The following is a 26050-nucleotide window of genomic DNA, read 5'->3' as shown; positions in this document are numbered from 1 at the left end:
GTTTCTCCCATCTCTGAGTATGTACATTGTATCAGAAACAGAACACTGTCAAGCCAGAGATTTAAAAGTGTGTTGGTCATGGGTAGTGTAAGATGTAGTGCCCATTGTTCCTCTGGCTTATTGGCTGCCGGGCTCGTATTGGGAATCGACATTGTCCATACCCTACTATGTGGAGGCTAGCCAGGTGTTACCAGTAAGTGATACAGTGGCAAGGACCCAAAATATACAGGAATTTTGGGTTCTTGCCACTGAAATCCCTATTTTCCTGCGATTTTAGTGGCAAGGACCCAAAAAAAAAAAAATAAAAGGTTGAAATGATCGCTGTTGATTTAGGTAAGATTTCGTTAAAGAGTGCTGCATGCGATTGTATGCTGAAAGGACAAGTTCTAGGAGCCTAAAAGGTCGGGCAAACTTTTGTTGTAATTTAAGTTTGGTCGTGTGGGGCAAACACTGTGTAAGAGAAAGTATTGGGAGGGAAGGCTGAATACTGGGGGGGGTGAAGTAGGAAGGAGGGGGTAAATAGTGAAGGTGACCCCACCAGAGTGAAAGTTTGGGGAGGCGAGAAGGGAAGAAGAGTTGGAAGGAAAGATCTGCTCAAGGGAGAGCGGATTGAGAGTCGCCAATAGGCTGTCTCTATATCAGGGCCATCATAGTGATCCATGTCCAGGTCTTGTCCATTTGAGGGGGGTGGGGACTGGGGAGTCCTGGCCGAGGGTCATTAGTAGTGAGGTCAGGTTCGGAGATAGTCCAGTATTCCGTGGGAAAACAAGATTCTGTACTTGGGTCCATTGCTGGAGTTTTCGTTGGTTGAGTGGGCCATTTGTTCTTTCAGGTTGTTGTTATTTGGTTTTTAGGAGCATTAGCAACTAAGGCCATGTTGCTCCCGGAATATGCGGTGGTCAGTCCCTGACCTTTCCGCATCCTCCGTATTTGGTGGTGATGGGCTCAAACCCCGGTCTAATCAAGAAGCATGTGCTAAGCACTGCTGCTCCTTCTCACCTGGCTACGGAGGCGCCATGTTCTTTCAGGAGTGGAGACGTCCTGTCTTTGCCTTCCTTTGGGACAAAGTCCCATCTTTGGTTTCATGTTGTGGTTTTTAAAATGGTTTACTCTTTAGTCCTTGGGGGAAGGACTACAGGGAGCCCATCCCTGCATGCTTGACATCAGACACCAGTAGAGAATTTGTCTGTTCCTATGTGTTTCTTGGGATCAGGGGTTCCATGTTAGGGTCCTCGTATGGAGAGTCCTTGTTGGTATTGGTAATGCTCTTGGTCCTTTGAATTAAAATGAATTTTGGTAATTAGTACACATCTTACGTCTTCATAGATTGGGCAAGTATACATTAGGTGCTCTCAGGTCTCTGGGAGCCTGCAGAAGCATAGGGGGGGGGTTGTCTGTTAATCCCATTGTTATTAACTTTTCTCTGATGGCCTCATGCCCAGTGAGTAGGTATAAGGACAGTAGGCCTGGGGAAAGCCAGACTGGCATTTCTGGATGAGTTCATCTGGAATGAATTTTTTGGTAATAGCTCCCTTTGTGCTGTAATTCCAGCATTGCTGCCAGAGGTCATGTAAGTACTCAGTCAAACATTGGTTTTCCATTTTGTGATTGTTTGCTGTGTTTGAGGTGAAGTCTCTGAAGGTGGTAGCCTTTCCTCTGGTCAGGTTGGTTAGTATGCCAGACTGCACTACCTCCATGTCCAGGGGGAGAGCCCCCCCCCCCCCAGTGCCTGCAGGGCGTGGATGCTGACCATGCAGCAGGCTCAAGAATTTGTCAATAATATTGTCCACTGGATAGTTTCCAGCTTCCGTTGATTGGAGACCATTGTGGTTTTGTTGTACCAGACTGGAGCGGCATATGTAATAGCTGGTAGAAAGACTGTCTTGTAGAATATAGGCAGTTCCCAGGTTTACGAGTTTTGTTTTTTTTTTTTTTCAAAGTATCAAGTATCAACAAAATCGAAAATATGAACATTAATTGCAAAAAATGAATGTATAAGTATAGTGCAAAAGCATCAATAGCTTTATAGTCTAAAAAATGAATGTTAAACATTCATAAATACTGCATGTCAAACCATGCGCATAGTTACACTATACAATACAGTGTACCCAGCTTTACGATATTAATCCGTTCCAGAGACACCATCGTATCGTGAAAATATCGTAATGTGAACCCAATAACACATTGTTTTTTGGTAATTCGTTCTACGACCTCAGAAGTTCGTTTTTATAGTGCAATTTGTATTACCAATTCAAATCATTAAAATGCACTACACTTTCATCGTTATATGTTCTGTTATAAGAACCAATTTTGAACGGCTTTGTGACATTTTTCTAAAGCACATTTCTTAAGGTCACGACCAGAAAACAAAAACAATTTTCACTTTCTGGTCTATTGGGCTTTTCTGTTGTTGCAAGCAATTATAAACGGGTAAGTAAACTCGATGTTATTATATTTGTGACCGATAGCTGGAATTGTGTCGGTATTTATGTTATTATGATGAAATGTGTTTTCCCTTTACTGAAATCTTCAATCGTATAAAAAACAAATAAATTTTCAGAATCTTCTCTTCATTCCTTTTTTTTTAAGCTTCGTAAACCTGTTACACCATATGAATCGTGTTAGTTGCAATTTGTGTGTGTTAAAAAATGCTTATGCATGCAATCGTGAAATTTATAATTAAAAGAGAAGATTATCTTGGAAACAAACGCCTCTTGAACCATTTCTGAAGAAGACGATTCCTTCTGCAACAAACCAACGAGTGCAGAGTCAATAATAAGTGATCAACAAGTGTGCATTCAGTCGATGAAGAATAAACGTGCTTTAAAATTTTTAAGTCATAAATAATTTCTTTATTATCATAATTTGCTTGATTTTACAGCCTACGTTTTAATTTCTTTGGATAAATCAATCATTTTTTAAACATAAACTAATCAGCTAACTAATTTCATTATTGAGAATGTAACCCCTATTTTAACATTATGTCTATGGGATTTAATTCTCGCTTTACGAGTGCGTGCTAGGAACGAATGAACTCGTAAAGTCGAGAACTGCCTGTAGACTGAGGGCTCTCCTTTTGAGCCCCCAGTCTTTTCTGGAAAACCGTGCTGCATAGTTTTTAATTTTCCTCTGCAGGTACTTGAGGTCCAGTTTAAAAGTAAGGTTATTATCTAGCAGGAGACCCAGGTATTTAAGCTCCATTCGAACTGTTTTATTTTGAATCTTTATCTGTGGTGGTGGCCTGTTTGGGTGCGGATGTCCCTTTAGTAGGACTGAGCAGGTTTTAGTGCAGAGATTTGTAGGTTGTGTTGCGTTACCCATTCCTATATGCAGGGCCGGATTTAAACTTGTTGTTGCTCTAAGCTATAACATGTATGAGGCCCTTCTCTTTTACAGTTCACCTGTGACAATATTAAAAAAAAAAAGGATTTTTAAGGATGGAGCGAGGCCCCTTGTAATGTGAGGCCCTAAGCTGTAGCTTGTTTAGCTTGTGTAAATCCGGCCCTGGGTTTCGAGGGCTCCATTTCCTGAAGCTTCCATTTGTGTCAAGCATCAAGGCCAGGTCATTGGCATAAGCCAAAGATGTAACGTTTCCTAGGTCTTTTTGCAGGAACTCGTCAAGTACCTTGTTCCATAACATGAGGCAGAGAATTGAGCCCTGTGGACAGCCTCTGTGCACCTGCCATGTGACTTGAGTGTATGAGACTCTCACAGTGATTTTCCTGTGTGAGAGATACTGTGCAATGCATTTAAAGATATTTGTAGGGAAGTTTGCCCTTCTGAGCCTTGCTAGGACACTCTGCCACCAAAGAGTGTTGAATGCCCCAGCAAAGTCAACAGAGATGACAAGGAAATATTTTTGGTCACAGGCATTGCCCGCATTTATAATTTGATCCAGGGCATCACTAGTAGATTTGCCTTTCCTGAAGACATATTGATTGTCAGAGAGTAGGTTTTCTGCAGAGTAATACTTCTCAGTTCTTTGTTTCAACATGTATTCGAATACTTTACTTATGACTGATAGTAAGGCAATTGGGCTGTAAGATTCTGGTAAGTTTTGTCTTTTGGATGGATTTTTTAGGATTAGCCAGACACTTGCTGTTCGTCAGTCGAGCAGGACGCAGCCCTCTTGTAGACAGTGGTAGAACAGGTTTAAGAAGAGCTGCGAAACGTATTCGATGGCTTTCTTTATGATTTCAGGTTCTAATTGGTCGAGGCCTGGTGTCTTTCTATTTCTGGTTAGATGGGTAGCGAGGTGTAAGTCCTGTTCTAAAAGGGTTCTTCAGTCTGATCAGTGAAGTAGTTTTCATTGCTTTTACATAGTTAGATCTGTTGCAGTGTTGAAGGATTTACTGTAGGCGAAAAACAGTATTCAGAATGTTGTTTATGGATTCACTCCAGTTGTCATTTGATTTAGTTGGGTTTTGGTGGAGTGAAAAACTTTGCTGTTGGGGAGTCTATTTGTGGTGATTTTGAACACCACCTTCCAGGGTTTATCATTTCCCACTGTAGAGACTAGGTTTTTCCATGCTAGTTTTTTCCTTTGCTGTATCAATGTTGTGTATTGGTTCCTCTTTTCCCTGTAGCTTTGCTTAAGGGTGTCAACCTCTGATTCTGGTTGTGTCCTACAGCCAAGTTGGAATGCTCGTCTTTTGGCATTCACCTCTTGTTGAAGTTTCTGCAGGTCTCAGTTCCACCACAGAACAGTTCTTGACTAAGGTTTTTTTCCTTGGGATGGCTGTGGAGGCTGCGTTTGTAATTATTCTTGTTACGGCTCTTTGATGCTAGTTGGGGTCTTTGATCTGTTGATGTTAGGCATGGAAATCTTGGGCTGTGACAGTGATACTAGTTTGGAATAGCAGCCAATCTGCTTTAGTGATGGCGAATCTCTGGAGTTGTATTCTTGGAAGGGTACCACAATCAAGTGCTCTTGTTATCTGGAAGGTTATGGCATGGTGGTCGGAAGTGGACCAACCATCCTGCACTATCTAGTTTGAGATGTACATGGCGAGCGATCTAGTTGACAGAGTTATGTCTATAGTAGACTCCCAGAGTATGCTTGAGTAGGTGGGAAGGTTGTTTGGATGATTTAATACTGTGAAAGGGCTGTTGGCGAGATATTACTCAAGCTGTTGTCCATTTCTGGATCCGCTTTGCTCCTGGCTTTGGCTGTACCAGCTTGGAGAGCGACAGTTCATGTCGCGCTGACAAGTATCCTGGCATTCGGTAGTTCAGTAGTTAGGTTCTGGAGATAATTGGTAGCTCAGTAGTTAGATTCTGAAGATAATGTCATTCTCAGGTCTGGAATATGTGGATACAGTGTAGAATTCACCAACAGGACAAATAATGTGGGCGCATGCAGCCCAGCTATGGCAGAAATGAGTAATTTTGGTTGTAGTGAAGTATGGATTGTGAACCAGTACATCTGCCTAGGGGGGGTGTTGCCCTGGTACTGTACAATCTTATAGGTGGTGGGGTATCCCTTAACTTCTTTGGCATGGGTGTAGGGTTCTTGTAACAGTAGTAGGTCTATATTTTCTTCTTTCGCTTTGCGGTGGAGTTGGCCAGCAACCGCAATCGCCCTTTGTGCGTTATTTTGTAGGAAGCGTACTCTGTTTGATATTTGCTGTTTATGGTGTGGTTCCATAATTGATCCTTTGCTGGTGTAGACACTTTGCTTTTAGATAAATTGGACAATTTCTGTCCCTGATGGAATGCAAGTGCTGGATGTTTTGTGCTTTACAGTTTGCACATTTTGGATCTTCAGATTTATTTGGGCACATGTGAAATTCATGGACTTTTTGTATGCAACGGCCACAAATGGGCTCTTTTTGAATGCACGTGTGTGAGTGGTGTGGCCAAAGCGGCAGCATTTTAAACATTTAGGAACAGCCACATGCTCTTTGAAGCGGTGGCTGCCCCAGTTTATGTATATTCTGCTTTGGTGGTTAATGGACTGCCAGGCTTTCAGTGACAATTCCAAAACCCAGTTCACTGAGGTTCCATCTCATGACTTGGTCTAGTATTTAGGATTAATTAGGTTGGTAGGATCATTGTCGAGGTAAAGATGCTGTAAATTCCTCTGTTAGATTTTGCTCTTAACTGCTGATGGGGTAAGTTCCTTATCCACGTCAAAGATTATTATAGACAGGCCTTTTCCTCTGGGAGTCTCAGCTAGCAGGCCCATTTTCACATTGTTTAGGATTTGGGATGCATCCTCTTCAGTCTCAGTTTCGATTATTAGTCCCGTGTGTCTTGTCTTTTTAATCAATTTTATGCGGGTATTCTTCCTTTATTTGTTAGTGATTCCTTTATTTGTTCGCTTGTTTGGTTGGCGTCTGTAGTTGTTGGTTTAAGCAGGACCAGATGCGGTTTTGGGAGGAGGATCCTCCTTTTTGGTGCAGTTGCAATATTAGCTCTTGTTGGATTTTTATGGTTTGGGTTCCTCAGCACGTCTGCATAAGGGCATACTGTGGCATTTGTTCACCCCTACACTGCATGAATGCATCTAATTTGGCAGCAATACTGGAGTATTGTTTCCAGTTTTGTCCAGAGTCCAACCAGCTGTAGTAATCCTATTTGTAGCTGGAGAGCTGTAGTAATCCTATTTGTGGAATCCTTTAGTTTATTCTCAAGTTGAATCCCAAGTTTCAAAACTTGGTCTAGAATGGGGCCCTCAGGTTGAGCAGGTTCAATCTCTGGGGAGTCAGATTGTTTGCTGGAGTCCTCAGCTTTTTCTGTCTGGGTAGGTCGGATTTCCACTTGTTCCTTTGCTTCTGTTTGAGATCTTGTTTCCCGATCAGTTTTGGGGGCAGCAAATCTTTTATGTTTCTCTTTTGGGGTGGGGGTCTTCTGTCTCATCTACGAGTTTCAACATATTTGTAGGCTGTGTTTGAAGTTGTTCTTGCGTCTTAGAAAGTATGTTTGCAGTTTTACCCTTTGTATTATCCATTTCTTGGTCTTTCCTAAATTTGTTAATAGAGGGGACCTTCCTCTTTTAAGTGATGTATAATGATCCAAGTTCCGATTTCAATTTCCCTTTTAAAAAGTTTGCCAAAAATCTCGCGTTTTTACTGTTACATAGATCCTAGACATCGGTTGCGACCACATGACTCGAGGGCACAGTCAATTTCATTAAGTAATTAATTTTACACGTGACAAATAAATAATAAAAGTATGCAGCAACAATACACATTCAGTAGTGATATTAATTGACAATTTTTTTTATCACCTAACATGCAATATTTAGCAGGTTTAAAGCAGTTCACTTGTTACTGATCCAAGATGGTGGCCAATACAGTGCCGCTATTGTTGTGATAGTAGCGGATTGGGAACATGTGAATAAGGCATATAAAATAACTGTAAACTATTCAAAATATCTTTTTTTTTTTTTTTTGGTAGTACAACTAATGAACCTTATGGGAATAATAATTAGGAATTCTTTTGTGGGTTATTGAGGTTTCCCAAAATCTTGGTCCACTCCAATCAAATCATTTACATAGGCTTACATATACTGCCAGTATGTTAGTATATAGGTTTACATAGGAGGTCACAAAAACGGTCATAATTCAAAAAATAACTGTTTAAATGTCACAAAAAGTTACCTACACATCCAGTTTAACTTCCTCTTTCAACTGGTACCATTTTCGTTCCAAAATTCGATATTTTTTCATAAAAATTATAACTTTTTTGACGGAGCTTACTTATCATGTGATTGCACTGATCAAGTTATTTTTTTAATTCTTTAATAATCTCTTATGGCATTTAATGTCATTTCATTTAATTCCTAAATGTAATTCCTAAATGTTTTTGACTGACATGTTTTTGGTTTTAGATGCCAACTCTATGGGTTTACAACAGAGAATTTATCTCCTGGAAAAGGCCTCTGAGGTTGGGTAAATTCATATCTTGACAATAAATAAGCTCGTACACCATCCATTAATTAAAATAGCTCTTTACTGTGACTGGAATTTACAAATTAAAATAACATATATACAATAAAATTTTAATGTATAAAATAAAACTGCTAAGATACACTATATAAAAATTAAAACTGTAATAAAATCGTTGTAATAAAATTACCTAAAATAAACTGGATTAAAAGCGATAAAACCTGTAGCTTTCAGAAGCATCAGCTTCCTTCCTCAACAGCAATAGATCTTCTGGCAACACTTCCTTATATATATGATTATAACAAGTCTGCTGTGGCCGAGCATTATTGGGAGAGGCAGCATCAAATCTCCCCAGAGGATGCGGTTATTATGGATCGAGCGCATGGATTCTGGGACTACAAATGGCTCGAGAGCCTGTGAATCTGTTCATCCGACAACAATACCATGAATAGGGACAAGGGTATGCGTTTGCTCCCCTATTTGAGACTATTTTCCTAAGTACGGATGAACGGTTTTGCTTTGCGCGTTCCCGAGCTATTTCCGCTTCCAGTTCTGACCATGCGCCGATGGAACCACGTGGTGAAATACTGTGAGCCTGTTATATATATGAGAATTTATCTTTTTGATTTGATTTGACTCCTTCTACATCTCACTATCAGAGTTTTTCTCCATCTTTTTTCAATACAATTTTTCTCCACCTTTTTTCTTTTTGAGAAAAAAAATCAGTTAAGCTACATTAAAACCAGAATTTTTTAAAAAATTCATTCATGTTTATTTATGAATTGGCTGTAATCTGTGCTGGTCTATGTTACAAAATAGAAATGCAGGAAGGGTGAACGACATTGCTGTGTGTAATGTGAAACTCTTTCATTGTACATGTCTAGTGCATAGCTAATTAACAATGTCTTTCATTAAGATGTCAAAGAAATGCAGCTTAAAGCTTTAGAAGACACATGCAAGATTTTCTGTATATTGTAAAATCTATAAAAGGTAACATGTTTGCTGTGCTTACTGTGTGTAGATGTGATTTTTTAATTTAAACTGGTGAGAAATGCAATGTAATCAGACATTTGCAAACAATTAAGCATAAGATAAATGTTGATACATTTTCTTTATGGAGTACACAAAAATAAATCTAAAAATAAATGTAGAATTTCACAGTGACAATGATGTCAAACATGCCAATCATGTAGATGCATTGTTAAGAAATATGTTTCTAGATAGTGAAATAGGTAAAAAAATATGGTTGTGTGGAAAACAAAAATAAACAACAGGTACTGTTAATGAAATTTCATGGATAGGGAAAGAAGAGCTAGTGATATCTCTCTCTCAAAAATGTGCCATTTTCGACTGCTACATTGATTGCTACACTGCTACAGGCGAATTAATTCCAAGCTATATCCCATTATGTTGAATTTTATAGTAAAAATTCATCAAAGAAAAAGAAACTTACTCTCAGTGCTAGCACTAAAGGTAATTCTACAGGATACCACTGAGCATTTTCCTAAGAACAGCCTGAAAGCATGTGGAACTCATTCAAAAAAACTGCCTGGCACTTGGTGTTGATAATGCCCCTGTTATATTAGGCCTAAAAACTGAAGTAGCAATTTTATTAAAAGAGGAGATTGGGCAGTTGATGATAATAGGCTGTACTTGTCATCTCGTTAATTTGTATGTTGAAAAGGGAGCTGAAAAGCCTTCTTGTAAAAGTAATGGATATTTGGTAAACATTTTCTTTGTAACAAGAAAGAAATGCTAAAAGGAAAGATTTAACCAAATTTAATTAATACATGCCACTGAAGTAAAAAAATATTTTGAAGCATGTGTGTATATGGCTCTGTCTGGGTAAATGCATTACTAAACTGGTTAAACAGTGACAACCAGTGCACATTATGGCCTTGCTGCCTGTAAAAGCCCATAAACAAACAAACAGTGACAACCAGAGACAAGTCTTTTTAAAGAAAAGGTTAGAAGTGGTGAGAAAAGCCATGTGAGTAATTTGGGTGGTGGTATTGACTCCTGTCCAAATCCAGTTCATGATCCAAAATGTTTTAAAAGAAAATAAATCAATGAGCTTTCCAAAGAAAAAGCTTCTGAATTGTAAACTTTTAGCAGAACCAATCCTAAACAGTCCAAGCAAGTTGATAGCTCCAGGCATGTTATTTTCATCTGGCCAACATAGCTCTTCAGTCCAGTGCACCTCACATCCACGTACTTATGTTGTTATTCCTAAATATGTTGAAAAATATGGTGTGCAAATTTGATATCCAAACATTCTTTGAATCATCTATTTCCATTTTGGAAGTTGATTATCATAGCAAATTAAACCATAAGGATGAATTTGATTTAGTCATAGACATTTCTACTGCACAATTCATGGAAAGTAAAAACAAAAGAAGATTCTGTTCTTTTGTTCACTAAGGAAATAGTTTATTGCTGCATGTAAAAACATAGTGCAAAAGTTTCCATCGAATAATGATATTCTTATGAATGCTGAGGTAGCACAAATTTCATCACTTCATGGTGCATAATTTTTAAATTTGATATATTTTTTATTAATAGTAATAGGAGCAAATGATGCAAGAAAGCAAGATTATATAGCATCAGCCAAAAAAAAAAAAAAACCCCTACACAGTTCACCCATCCATAATACCCTCCAAGAAGTTGTCTAGTTCTTCCTTTAATTTATTTAACACATCCACTTCCACAACAACAGATCAACCAATTGCTGAGTGAAGGCAAACTTCCTGACATCTACCCTACAACCATCCTTCCTCAACTTCAATTTATGCCCCCTCATGTGAGTAGTCTCAGCAAGTGTAAAAAATGCCATTTGCATTAAGCTTACTCAATCCATTCAGTGCTTTGAACAATCAGGTCTCCTTGTAGGTGCCTAGTCTCAAGATGCTACAATTTGCAGAACTGAAGCCTTTCTAGGAAAGCACATCCTTTTGTTCCCTTCACAAGTCTGGTTGTCCTTTGCTGCAACCATTGTAGCAGATCTACATCCTTCCTAAAGTGAGGCCTCCTGACTTGTATACAGTACTCAAGATGCAGCCTAACCATGGCTTTATACAAAGGGATAATCACCTCCTTATCCCTGCTAGCAAAGTTTCTGTATATCATTTTCAAGACCCCTTGAGCCATCCTGGCAGCATGTCTGCACTGCTTAGAGAATTTCATGTCTGACTGCACCGTTACCCCCAGGTGTTTTTCATTCTCCACTGCCACACAGTTGGTGCTACCCTGGGGTTATTGCTACCTATATGCAGTACATTGCATTTGCCAATGTTAAACTTCAACTACCATTTCTCAGCCCATTGACCCAATTTTCCCAAATATTGTTGCAGTAGCTCACCCTGATAAGTCATTAACCACCCTCCAAACTTAGACATTAAGCCTGATATACCTTCATCAATATCATTGATAAATATTGAAAACAACAATGAACTCAGCACCGAACCCTGGGGAACTCCACTAATAGCATTAGTAGCTCCACAAAGAGCAGTGACCATTGATAACTACTCTCTGTCTTCTTCCACTTAACCATCCCTTAATCCATAGCAGTAACTTGCCCTTAATACTACATTGCTCCAGTTTGTACAGCAGTCTTTTATGTGAAACAGTATCAAAAGCTTTCCTGAAATCCAAGTATACGATGTCAATTATTTTTTGCATCAAGTTCCTGGTCACTGCATCATAGTAATCTATCAGATTGGTTAAACAAGACCAGCCTTTAACAAATCCATGCTGTGATTGCAGTATAATTGTATGCCTGTTCAGGTGGTCCTGTATTACTTCTTTAACCAGTGATTCCATTATATTCCCTGGAACAGATGTTAAGCTAGCAGGTCTGTAATTATTTATATGTTGCCTTTTGAACTACCTTTATGAATTGAGGATATATTTGCACTTTTCCAGTTCATAGGGACCTCACCTGAATCCAAACATGCTCTCATAATTATGGCTAATGGTTTGCTTACCTCCTTTGCTGCCTCCCTTAATATAATTGGATAGATTCCAGGTGCCTTTTTTCTTCAATGGAAGGGGATTAATGAGAGAACATATGCTCTCTGACAATGACTCTCCCTTCTAAATGTTGGAACAAACACTTTCTGCACACCTACCCATATGTTTTCCTGTTGTTGATCTTTCTCTCTGCTCCCGTTTCACTACCTACACTTACTTGGCAGGTGGAGGAGAACCTATGAAAGTGATCCCTTGATAATCTGCTTACATAGTGGAAGACCATGTCTTTCTTTTTTGGCTATCCCTTGGAAGATTGATCAAGCTGACTTGGTTGCTTTCCAATATCTGGCAAAGTTTGACATCAGTACAAGAAGTTAAAGCCCTATCAATGATTCAGTGAAATACACGCCCGTAGTTGCTATTCCAAAAACATCCTCCTGGTTTTTGCTGTTTTCCGAACCATGTGGAAATATAGAATGCATAACAGCAAAAAAAAAGTACAAAACAAAGCCTGGGGGATATTTCAATGGTATCCCACCACAGGTATGAAATAGCTGTGGTGGGATACTGTCTCATTTAACATTGTCTTTAGTGTGCGTGCACACTAAAGCATGTTCAATCCAACGTCAGAGCCAAAAGGAATCTTGGATCCTTTTTTACTTTCTGTATTACCCAGTTACCAGCTCTAATGTGGTCTGGGATAAAATCCAGAAAATGAAGAATAAACAGGCATGATCCCTCATTGCTCCTGGAATATAATGGATGCACTATTACAGACTCAAATACAATAGTCAGTCTCTTTGGGAAACATTTTCTAAACATATCAATTACATCATCCTGCTTAGTTTCTGGTCCTTAAATGCATAAATGAAAAAACAGGCCCTTAATTTTACACCAAAGGGCATTTACCCATATAATGGGCCAATTACCATTCACCAGCTGAAAAAGTTCTCATCCTTCAAAGGCAAGTGCTGTTGGACCAGATGATTTCACCAAAATCCACAGATCACCTGCTCTTTCTATACAACAGAATCTTCCTTGAAGAGCAGTTTCCATCTGGTGCAAGGCAACTCTTGCTTTTGCTAAGCCAGGAAAGGATCCTAAATTTCCAAAAAACAACCATCCTGTTTGCTCTGATTTGTCAGTTCTGCAAGGCTCGTCTTATATGGTATTTAGGATCATGGAACTTTCTTTCCAGCATTCAGTGCAGCTTTCAAAGGAACAAGTCCATCCACTTTGGACCACTTAATTAGAATGGAAATGTCTATTTCAGATAGTTTCCTAAAATTAGTATTTTAAAAGATCTTTATGGTCTTGGTCTAAGAGATTACTTGCCTGTTTTTATTGAAAACCTTTTGTCTTGTCATTTTTTCTAAGTTCGTGTAGGATCCACCCTTTCTTGGCTGCTTTGCTTTTTTTTTGCCATTAAAGTAACCTCCATTACTGAACAACTTCCTCCAACTCTAAACAGTGCCGTCTGTGTCAGTGACTTCAGAATATTTACCCAGTCATGCAGCATGAGGGTTATTGAGAGACAACTGCAACAAGCCATTGATCACTTTAACTCCTAGGCAGTGCCCAGTGGTTTCATGTTCTCCCAGCAGAAGCCCATTTGCATACATTTTTGCCACACGTAATCTTCACCATGAGCCTGAATTAAGGCTTTACACAAAGCACTATTCCAGTAGTATTGGAGACAAAATTTTACATTTCTTCAACATATTCATCATCTGCACACAAAGTGCATGAGAGGGCTGAACATTCTCTACGCCCTCTCTCTCTCTCTCTCTCTCTCTCTCTCTCTCTCTCTCTCTCTCTCTCTCTCTCTCTCTCTCTCTCTCTTTTTTACTTTCTGGGGTGCAGACTGGTGTACTTTACTTTGTCTGTATTGTGCACTAGTGTGATCAAAATTAGATTATAGATCTTTGATATATGTCTGCCAGAAATAAGTGTCCTTTGGTGGCTTGATCCCTTTTGCTGTCAGACTAATTGTATTGCTACTAGGTGTATTCAGAACATCTCCTGTCCAAAGACTATACTGAAAATGAACCATCCTTATTTCTATGATGAAAATGGTTGTCCTACAGTATGCTTTTAAGCTGAACTCTCTACCAGACCAATCCACTTGTGCCATTCATTTTTGAGCCATGATGGGAAAATTAACACTTGTCAGACTGCTAACTGCCTACTCAGTCAATATTCATGTCCATGAGCTACCTAGAGATCTTAACATCACTGTAGATGAAGTTACCTGATCACCAAGATGCCCACTTCTCTGGCATGCTCCAGTACCAGCATATGACTTCTCCCTTAATAACTGGATGAAGTCTGATACTTCATGTAGTTATTAAAGTGATTTCTGGGATTAATGGAAATGATTTGGCTGGTACTGCAGCCAAATTGGCAGCCCTACCCTTAATTATCTAGGCTTGTCAGCCTGCTACACACTCTACAGGAATAATCCGTAATAAGATATATTTGCAGTGGCAAGATTCATGGCATGGGCAAGTAACAAACAAACTATATCAGCTTACGCTTGTGATCAAAATGTGCCAGTCTAGTCTGTGCAGAAATAGTGAAGGGGAAGTTGCTCTTGCTTGTCTCCGCATAGGACAGTCATCTTGACACATTCCTTTCTGCTGAAGGCTGATGACCCTACAATTTGTGACACTGCTCCAGTCTGCAGTTATGACAGAATTTGATCTTTTAATCATTTTAACCAAATGTACCAATTTTAGAAATGCACATTTTGCCACTCTTAACCATCTGACTGAGTCATATATGTTCGGTCAGATTTTATCTGACAATGACCATATGTCAGCAGTTTTAAGTTTTTACAAATTGTAATTAAATTAATCTGTATACACATGTAAAACAAACAATTTTGTTGAGGTAACCTATTTAAAAGGTTACAATTTTTTTTTTTTTTTTGAAATAATAGCTTTGTTCTGGCACATTATAGCCATAGTCACTTTTGAACCTTTAAACCAAAATCCATCCACAGGAGAGACTACTGTGCAAATTGGAGAAGTTCTTCCTGTGGATCGCTCATTTTTGATTGCCCATATTATGTAGATATAAGAAATGACTTGCAGCTGTTGACTAGTGTTTATGTTGATACTGAATTGCCGGACTTTCTCATGAATAAGGAGAATTTCAGTGCTTCCTCCTTGTTTGCTGAAAGATTATTTAAGCATAGAAAGAGTATTGTTAATGTTCAAATTATATAATCCCATTATGGTTCTAAGATGAACACCCTTTACAAGTTGACTCTTTCCTTGTAATTCTGGTTTCCTCAATCGATTTTTTAAGTTATAACTGTGATTAAGATTTTTCAATTATTTTGTTTTGTATATAGAAATATCTAGTGAAGGCAGTAGACGTGGCTGTTTCACAAAGGGACAGATTTAGGATGTTCACTGTGTAAAATTACAGGTTAAAGTATCATTATAAAATGTCTTCTGGAGGCAGTAAATCAGTCTGTTTCTCTCAGGTTTTTTTTTTTCTTTTATGAAAACCCCAAACACGAGAGGTATTAGAACCTATAGTACTTAGTACCATGCTTGGGTTGGAGGTTGAGAATATGAAAGAAGATATTTGTTGACATTAGACTTGAACTTCTATAAACTTTAATTTTCAGGAAATACATATGAAGGAAGGCCGTTCCAGAAAACAGCAGTTGAATGAATAAACGAGGATGATGAAAAGTTGGTTCTGTGAGTTTGAAGATGGACAGTAAATGGATGTTGGTTGGTGGCGGCACGTGTTTGGAATATTTTGAAAGAAAGAGCGGGAATTATAGAAGCCAATTCTGAAGAACAGTGCCCATGGAAGTATCTGCAGAAAAGGCATGCAGCAGAAACAGTATGTCTATGAGACAGCAAGTGGAGAGACTGTTAGAAATGAGTCATTAATTAACCTAACTGTTCTCTTCTGAATGGAATCTAGAAGCCTGAGAAAGGTTTTGGGGACACTGCCCCAGATGTGGGAACAATATTCCATGGTAGGGTGGATTTGTGATTTGTACAGAGTAAACAACTATTTGGAAGAAAAGTAACACCGAGAGCGAAAGAGAAAACCAATTTTTTTAGATGCAGAAGAAGTAATATTTGTAATATGCTTGTGCCAAGAGAGATTAGAAGTCAGGGTAATTAGCATTAGTAGAGGAATATGATGCAAGAAAGCAAGCTTATGCAGCATCAGCCAAAAAAAAAAAAAAAAAAAAAAAAGCTCCCATTTCACCCCTCCGTTCGTTCCAAATACCTGTCCAGCTCAGCCTTAAATTTATTTAGGCTATCAACCTCCACAACAAAGGATGGAAGTCTGTTCCACCAACCAACTACCCGCTGGCTAAAGGCAAACTTTCGCACATCTGTCTTTCCTCAATTTGAATTTATTCCCTCTTAGATGATTATTCTGAGCAAAAGGAAGAATCCCATCAACATTGAGCATGCTCAAACCATTCAAGGCTTTATACACCTCAATGAGATCACCTCACAGGTGCCTAATATCCAGACACTGTAATTTGCAAAACTTAAGCCTTTCTTCATAAGGACAACCCTTTGTTCCATTCACTAATCTTGTTGCCCTTCTCTGTACTTGTTCCAACAGCTCTACATCCTTCTTAAAATGAGGCCTCCAGACCTGTATAAAGTACTCAAGGTGTGGCCTGACCATTGCCTTATACAAGGGGATAATCACCTCCTTATCCCTGCTAGAAAAATTCCTGTATATCATTGACAAGACACTATGCACTACTCTTGCAGACTGTCTGCACTGCTCAGAAAACTTCATATCTGCCTGCACAATTACCCCAGGTCCTTTTCATTCTCTACCACTGTCAGTGTAGTACCACAGAGTTGATATGTCACTCTGGGGTTGCTGCTTCCCATATGTACTACTTTACATTTGTCAATGTTAAACTTCATATGCCACCTCTCAGCCCATCTGCTCAACTTTTCTAGATCCTGTTGCAGCAGCATACTGTCATTAGATTCATTAACAACCCTGCCAACCTTCATATCATCTGAAAAATTGGACATTAAGCCTGATATACCATCATCAATATCATTAATGAATACATAAAACAGCAATGGACCCAACATTGAACCCCGGGGGACTCCACTAATAACATTAGTCCAATATTCTTTGGGATATGTTAAATCAATATCATTAATGAATACAGAAAACAACAATGGACCCAATACTGAACCCTGGGGGAGTCCACTAATAACATTAGTCCACGATATTCTTTGGGATATGTTAAATAATAACTCGATACTGATTAATTATACAAAGCTTCCTATTAAGGAAATTTTTCACTTAATTAAACTCTTAGTTGAAGCCAATTATATCACCTTTCAAGACAAAGTATACAAACAAATTTTTGGTTTGCCAATGGGATTAAGCCCGAGCAGCCTAATATCGAAGACCTATCTATCAATGATTGAACGTATACATTTGTTGCCTATCACATACTATATGGGAGGTATTTAGACGATGTTCTAGTCATTACCAATAGTAGCACTATCCAATACATTTTACAGTCGTTTAACAATTAGATAAGTTTTAGAATTTCTTAAAGTACCGATATAATTGGACTCAAGTTCGAATTGCAAAGCTTAATAAAGAGTACTCACCTTAGATAATCTGCTGTTGTTACATGAAGTAGGATGGATGAATAATTTTGAGGTTTAAGAGGTTTTGAATAATTTAGAGTTTAAAAAATAAGTTAATTAGTAAGGATACGGAATTAAAAATTAAAAACGGAATTAAAATATGCTCAAGGAAGTAGAAGTGCACAACTTCGTCCCTGGTTGTCATTGAAGAATTAATTAAAAACTTGAAAATATGAAACCGGTGAAGCCAAAAGTCATAAACGACTGACTTTCGTTTTTTAATGTCATCAGTTGGCAGTGACAAGAGAACGCGTGTTTTAAAGACTTCTATGTTCCCATGATGCTCTTTGTGACATGCGGGAATCTCAAGTGTGTGAGAGTGCAGACCCTTGGTCTGGAATCTCACACACTTGAGATTATCTAAGGTGAGTACTGTTTATTAAGCTTTGCTATTCAAACTTGATTTTACAGTCATTTAATATTATTCACTCTAGACTCAAATTTACATTCGTACATTCGAGAGGGAGAATACGGATGCTAAGTCATTAAATTTACTCGGGGCGCAAATAAAGTCCAATTTAACATCTGTCGCAAACCTACAAACACCGGTATGCTTCTGCATTATAACAGCTATCACCAGTTCACCTGCAAAAGATCAATTATCTTTAATCAATTTCTCAATGCTTATAAATATTCAATGCGGAATCTGCTTTGGACTCAGAAATACAAATATTAACCATCAGATTCTTAAACAGGGGCTACCCACTTGCTACAATAGACAGAATTAGGGTACAAGCTAAGGATAGGATACAAAAAAATACACCAACCAACAATAGTAATATCAAAAAATACTTTATTTCTGTCCCATATGTTGGACAGTGGCACAAAAAACTTAGTCCTTTCCTCGTTCGCAACACAAATAAATGACCTAGTTATACAACATTTCTTGCAGTGATTGTGACTCGTCTTATCTGCAGTTTCGTCTGAATTTTCGTGTTAATCCGCATGCTGCCTCAGTTCGTGCTTCTTGTTCAGTAGCATCAGACTTAGCCTTTCATGCTGTTAATGAAATCATACTTTTTTATTTAATGAGGCCAAAATACTTAGTGTTCAACGTAATTATACGAGACTATTAATTGCAGAAACTGTTGAAATTAAATTACACGAGAATTCTGTTATTGTTCGCCGGCCATATCTAATCTCCAACTCGTGGTCCTTTATGTACATGCGCAAAGACAAATAATCCCTATTTAAGTTCCATGCTCACCCCTATCGGTAATTTTCATTCCGGTGATTACGACATACGGTCAAAAAGTATTGTCCGCTTCAGGAAGGAATATCGTTTTGCAATTTTTTTCGTTAAATTTATTTTTTGCTTAATTTTTAATTGTGTTCATTTGATTTTTAATTATTATTGTTAATTATTTCTTACTGTAACGTAAGATTTTTGATTTTTTTAGACTAAGGCGCATTTAGGGCTAGAGCCTGATGCTAAGCACTTTATATACATAGATTTTTGATTTTTTAATTTTTTTCATTTTAATTTCTGGAGAGTATCATAAGGACGTTCTACGTATCATATTGAGGTAAACTTCTCTTATTCTTTTACAAATACTTCAAAAACAAATAATTTGTAGTGATTTTATTATATTTTGTATTGTATTTCTTTAAAATGCAATGAACTGGGCTAGTTTGTTGTGAAGTAGCAATGTCTTCTATTAAAGACACTTCTTTTTTTTTTTTTTTTTCACTAGCTGGAATGAAGGATCAAACCATCTTCTTTTTAATATGTTACCTGGAAGTGTTCCTGATTACAGTCATATTCTAGAAGTAGAAAGTGGCAAAGCCATAATTGCAGGTGGAGGATTTTCTATCTGGACATATCGACGAAGCTTTGACATTAGTATTCCTGTGTTCAATTCACTCTCCATTTCTAAGTTTGTTGGGTGCAGAAACAGGTGAGACTTTTATTGATGTTTATTTAAGTCTTTTCATTGAATTGGCATAACAATTATGTGGAACTATTATTTTTGTGATTAATTCTACATTTATTCATATGTATGCTGAAAGGTTTATTGTAAAATGTACCGAGTAGCACCGAATCTTTTTACTGAGCTACAGACCTCTGAATAATTTGACCTTTGAATAGTGAAAAATTATTTCTGCATCCAGTCTTGTAGCTTAATTTTTTAAGATTTTGTGCCTCAGAAAAAATGTCTGCATAGCTATTGGATTTGTGAAAATCATTGCATAAATTTGGTGACCTGCTTAGAAAGGGAGCTATGCAACAAGTTCTTAAAATGGAGAAAATGTGCAAAACACATGAGACTATTTTTTTAGCTGTACTACAGTTATGACTAGCAGATGTGTGAGATAGATCTGTGAGCCAAGGGTTACGAACTGAATTTATACAGTACGACAAAGAATTTTTTAGCCACTAGGTACAGTTTGAAATTGCAGTACAGTAATTTTTCTGTACCTCCCCCCTTCCCAAAAATTTTTTTTTTTATACTAACACAGTTTTAGAAAAATAACATTTGACTTATTGTCTTATGGTGTTGCATTAGGTTACTATATACAGCAGACTCGATTTACTGGGATCGGATTAACCGGGACACTTCAAGATTCCAAATTAAAAAAAAATAATAATCAACCAAAAATCATACAATTCAAGTAATAACTAGAATAGTTATAAACAGATGTTTTGCAAGTCGAAAATAAGCAACTTGCAATTTTTTTGTTTTCATTTTTTTTTTTTTTTTTTTTTTTTTTGAGCGGCAGTTCAAAAAAAAAAAAAAATGAAAACAAAAAAAAAGAGACCAAAGTTTAGTTTGTTTTAGTGCGTCGCTTTGATTGTCGTGTTCTGTTGCACCACAAAAAGACAAATTTTGTTTTGTTATTTATGTCAGGGATGTTGAAATTTTTTTTATAGTTATTTTTTTTTTTTTTTTTTAGAAATTGCGAAAATGATGGGTAAACGCAAAAGAATTGTGCTTTCAGTTAAACAAAAACTTGAAATTATTTAAAAGTTTCAAAACGATGCATCCGTCAAATCTCTAAAGAACCATTATAATGTTGGTGACCAAACTATACGCAACATAGAAAAAAATATAGGAAAGCTATTAGATTTAAAATCAACATCGCAAAAAATAAAGGAAAGCATCGGATTGGACATGTGAGTAGTGTGGGGTAAGTTTTTTTGTTTTTTATCTATCACCATATTTTTTACATAGGTTGCTGAACATTTTTTGATACAGTAAGTCCCTGACTTACACAACTACTGATTTACGTAACTTTTTTTCACTCAAATTTTTTTTTTAGGATTGTAAAATTTAAAACAAAAAAAAATAAAATAAGCAATCAATAACGACAATCACGGCACGCACAAATCAACATCGCAAAAAATAAAGGGAAGCATCGGATTGGACACGTGAGTAGTGTGGGGTAAGTTTTTTTGTTTTTTATCTATCACCATATTTTTTACATAGGTTGCTGAACATTTTTTGATATAGTAAGTCCCTGACTTACACAACTACTGATTTACGTAACTTTTTTTCACTCAAAATTTTTTTTTAGGATTGTAAAATTTAAAACAAAAAAAAATAAAATAAGCAATCAATAACGACAATCACGGCACGCACAAATTGCACAAGTGAGATACGAGGTAACAAGCAAAAAAATAATAGAAGAGAAGAGAAGATTCTTACAATTTATTTGTTTCTTTTTTTTATATGACTGAAGATTTCAGTGAAGGGGACACACACATTTCACCATAATAACATAAAAACCCACATAATTCCAGCTATCGGTATTTTTGCAAATGCAAAAAGATAGAGTTTACTACCCATTTATAATTAGATGCACGAATAGAAAAGCCCATAACACGGACAGTGCAAATTGTTTTTATTGTTTTATGGTACTGACTTCCAGAAATGTGCTTTAATAAAATGTGAGCTCACGTGGGGTGATAATAGTGAGTTTTCACCTTAACCCTGTGAAGTTCTTTACAGAAAATTTCATTTTGACTGTTATCATGGTGCCGACTAAGAGAATAAGTGGCAGCGGTACTAGTAAATCTACCAAGAAAAGGAAAGCGATCGATTTGAATCAGAAAATTCAACTAATAAGGATGTATGAAACTGGTCAAAAATTAACAAGTATCGTGCTGAATTCAGATTTGTCAATAAATTTTCTGCATAACAAAATATAGTAGCAGTATGTTATTAGTCATTCCCGAGTTACATAAAACTCGATGAATTAAGAAGTCCTGGAACGTATCTCTTACGTATGTCGGGGACTTCTGTATTTTTGGATTAACTGGGAAATCGATTATCTGGGATTTGTTTTTTATCATCTATCCCGGAAAATTGAGAGTCTACTGTATGATAATTTGACTAGAACTGCTGAGTTTTCATTATTGGAAGGCAATGATGTTAAAATATGAATACAATAATAGAACTTTCAAATTTAATCATGCCATCCTGCAAAGGTGAGATACTCCCTGCCATTAGAAAACAAAGCTTTATTTCCTTCCCCATTCCCTCCAATACACGAAATTCTAACTTACTGGCAGTTGGGGCTATGGTGTTCTGTAGCAGTGCCCAAGGGTTGATACTTGCCTGGGCCCACAAAGTGGACCATGTGGGAGTGAGAAATAAACAACCTTTATGGTGAATTCTTATTATTTTACCACAATTAGATTAACAGAGACTTACAGAAAAGGGGTAACAGTGCATTTGTTGAAGTATGTTTCACACTTCTCAGGTTGAATCATTCATTATTAAATATTGCACAAGAATATTTGCTGACCGTTGAGGCAGTATTAGATACACTGGGAAATTTCTGGCTTTGAGGGACATCCAGATTAACAGCAGCTGCAAGCAGAATGAATTTGATTCTAGTGCTGCTTCTTTTGGGGAGAAGAAGTTTTTCACTTATGCAAACAAAAGCTTTCTAGCTTTTTAAGACTTTGTCACACTCTTGCATAATGGGTGTAAAAAGTCTTATGTAATCCAAATGGGTGTGGAAGAGTGTTATGCAACCCAGCTGATGTTGCTGATGATGAGGTACTGCACATTGATCTTTACACACAAAATATCCTTCATAGTGAAGCTGAGCAGTTTTAAATTAGCAATATTAAAATTTCACATGGTGGTTAATTAAAAACAGTTTCAGCCTAAAGGCAATTAATGCTCCTGGAGTTGATGGTATATACTCAACAATTTTTATGGCATATACCCAATAATATAACTAGATAGATCCCAACAGGTCCTGGTGCCCTATTTTCTTTTAGCTTCAACTATTAAATAGCATTCTTCCTCTTGCTGGGAGGGGGCATAAATTTAAGTTGAAGAAAGATTTTTTTTTTTTTTTTTAATGAAAAACCCAACCCGAGAGGTATTAGAACCTATAGTACTTAGTACTGTGCATGTATTGAAGGTTGAGAAGATGAAAGAAGCTTGTTTACATTAGACTTGAATTTCATGCAGATTGTAATTTTCAGGAAATACATATGAAGGAAAGTTGTTCCAGAAAACGAATGTTGAATGAAAAATGAGGAAGAAGAAAAGTTGGTTCTGTGAGTTTGAAGTTGGACAGTAAAAGGATGTTGACTGGTTGCAGCATGTGTTTGGTCTGATTTGGAAATGAGAGGGGTAATTATAGAAGCCAATTCGGAAGAGGCTTGCAGCAGTAACAGAATTTCCTTGAGACCGAGAGCAGAGAGACTGGCCCCGAGTGCCAAGCGATAGTGACAAGCGATTTTCTTCCTGCGAATATATAGTGATCTCCCAAAGTGTTATAGTTTTGATTCTTTTCTAGCGTCACCTGTTCTTTTGTTTACTTGAAGAGGTTCTGTACTTTAAAGGACAAAAGTAAGAACCGAGAGAGGAAATCTACCTTTCTTTTTTATTCTATATATTCATTACTAACCCTTTATTTACTTCAACAACCGCTTGGTCACTGGTGGCACCGCTCCTGCCTCCACGTGGCGGGGCCGGTAATCTGGGGGATAAGACAACCCCCAGGGCTAAAAGGAGCAGAAATGGAAACAAGTGACTTTCCATGCTTAGAGCCGAAGAGCTCTCAAGCAAATGACATTCATGACACTGACCATGACTTCTCTCTATCGAAGAGAATGAAGAAAGACATTGGCAGACAGGAATTACCAGCATTCCTAATAATACATTCTCTGTCAACACAACCTGTGGGCAAGCTCTCCCCCTTTATCATTCAGAGATGCCTCGAACATGCCGCAGGTTCACCAAAAATGGTGAAACGTCTCCAATCAGGAGATTTATTAATAGAGACCACCAATCCTCGACACTCTGAACTATTATTAAGTTTGACATCTTTGAGTGGAATCCCAGTTCAAATCACACCACATAACACCCTCAATTCTTCAAAGGGAGTGATCACTGAATGGGATCTATTAAACGTTCCTGAAGATGAGATAGCCCAGGAACTTAAAGAACAAAAAGTCATTCAGGCAAAGAGGATCATGATCCGAAAAGATGGCAATTTAGTTCCTACCCGGAGTATAATATTAACTTTCAGTTCTCCAAACCTACCAGCTTCAGTCAAAGCAGGATATTTAAACTGTCGCGTTCGGCCATATATTCCGAACCCCCTAAGATGTTTTAAATGTCAGAAATTTGGCCATTCCCAGACAGCATGCCGTGGAGATGCAATATGTGCAAACTGCGGGTGTAAAACTCACACACAAACAGAATGTAAAGCACCAACCCCACAGTGTCCAAATTGCAAGGGCTGCCATCCTACTCCAAAGACTGCGACCTCTGGAAGTTGGGGAAAAAGATACAAAAGTATAAAGTTGAAAATAAAGTTTCCTACCAAGAGGCAAGAAAACAAATAAGATTAAATAATCCAAAATGCACTTATGCCTCTGCTGCTTATAGTCACCAGTCAATAGCATGTCAGACAGAAGTGTCCATCCCTCCAGATACATCGATCTCAGACTGGGCTCGATCAGTCCTCTCGGTCCAAAATACATCAAAGGCAGTCGATCAATGCAGTAATACGCCACTGACAGTTCCATCCCAGAGACTTCCACATTGCCAAGCAGCGGAAAAATTAGATCCAGTTGAGGTGAAGCAATCTCACCCCTCAAGCATGGACACCGATGATACCACCAACTCAGAAGATCTGCTTGAAATACATGCAGATGATGATATGGAAGAAAACAATGACTCAAGACGCCCAAATTTTTCAAGAAAAGAAAAATCAAAACACGAGAGATATAAACAAGCCTCTCACAAAAAGCAAACAGACTCTTCTTCTGCTCACAAAACCAAATAATGGAACAAATCTTACAATGGAATTGCAGAGGTTTTCGCAGCAATATTGATGACATCTATGAACTAATTAACCGTTACAATCCTGCTGCTATATGCTTGCAAGAGACAAATCTAACAACAAAAATATCTGTTTCAGTCAAAAACTATACTATTTTCAGAAAAGATCGATCTGAAACTAACAGCCCCCATGGAGGAGTAGCTATACTAGTGGAATCAGGAGTCCCCTCCAGGCACATTCCATTACAAACACCATTAGAAGCTGTTGCTACCCGTATAGTAATCGGTATCACACTGACACTAGCCTCAGTTTATCTTCCGCCGAATCAATCATGTACAATTCAGCAACTGTTAAATCTAATTTCCCAATTACCACCTCCTGTTTGTTTACTAGGAGATTTTAATGGGCATCATCCATTATGGGGATCTCTGGTCTCAGACGGGCGTGGCGAACTCATTGAAATGTTACTTGACCGAGAAAATTTGACACTACTGAATAATGGCTTACCGACATATATCCATTTTCCTACTGGGTCAACCAGTGCAATAGATCTCTCAATTTGCTCTCCTATCCTCTTCCCAACTATAGAGTGGGCAGTACATGACAATCCGGGCGCCTCCGTAGCCAGGTGGGAAGGAGCAGCAGTGCATAGCACATGCTTCTTGATTAGACCGGGGTTCGAGCCCGTCACCACCAAATACGGAGGATGTGGAAAGGTCAGAGAATGACCACCGCATATCCCGGAGCAATATGGCCTTAGTTGCTAATGCTCCTAAAAACCAAAAATAACAAAAATAAAAAAAAAATAACATGACAATCCTCTAAATAGTGACCACTATCCGCTAATCTGTAGTATTCAAACCACCCATTCCAAACAAACTGAAACAAAAACAAAATGGAAATTTTCCAAAGCAAACTGGACGAAATTTACTAGTCATGTATCTTTTGATGATGACACCATAGAGTCTTCTGCTATTGACACTGTCACCGATCATATCACAATGCAGATACTAACAGCAGCAAAAGCCGCCATCCCACAGTCTCAAATAAGAAACCATCGGCATACCAATCACTGGTGGAATGGCGATTGTAATAAAGCGAAGAGAGAAAAAAACAAAGCATGGAACACCTTCCGCAAACATCCCACCACTGCCAACCTTATTAACTTCAAGAGACTGAGAGCCAAAGCTCGTTATATCCGGCGGAAGGCGAAAAAAGACTCGTGGATAAAATTTGCCTCCTCAATCAACAAAGATA

At 37.9% G+C, this 26050-nt stretch overlaps 1 protein-coding gene across 3 annotated transcripts in view; it reads left to right on the top strand.

Annotated features, from left to right (window-relative positions):
* The window catches only part of sotv (exostosin glycosyltransferase sotv), a 266617-nt gene that overhangs the window by 70880 nt on the left and 169687 nt on the right, over nucleotides 1-26050 (top strand). For all 3 annotated transcript variants that reach the window (XM_090389106.1, XM_090389104.1, XM_090389105.1), the window contains exon 5: nucleotides 19234-19437. In XM_090389106.1, coding sequence (XP_090245232.1) covers nucleotides 19234-19437 — 204 coding nt within the window. The remainder of the gene's footprint in view (nucleotides 1-19233; nucleotides 19438-26050) is intronic.

The sequence above is a fragment of the Mastigoproctus giganteus genome, chromosome 14, assembly GCF_048544385.1.
Source record: "Mastigoproctus giganteus isolate SK-2022 chromosome 14, ASM4854438v1, whole genome shotgun sequence".
NCBI classification, from domain to species: domain Eukaryota; kingdom Metazoa; phylum Arthropoda; class Arachnida; order Uropygi; family Thelyphonidae; genus Mastigoproctus; species Mastigoproctus giganteus.
Note: the sequence above shows the minus strand (reverse complement) of the source record. Positions and strands in the feature narration are given on the sequence as shown.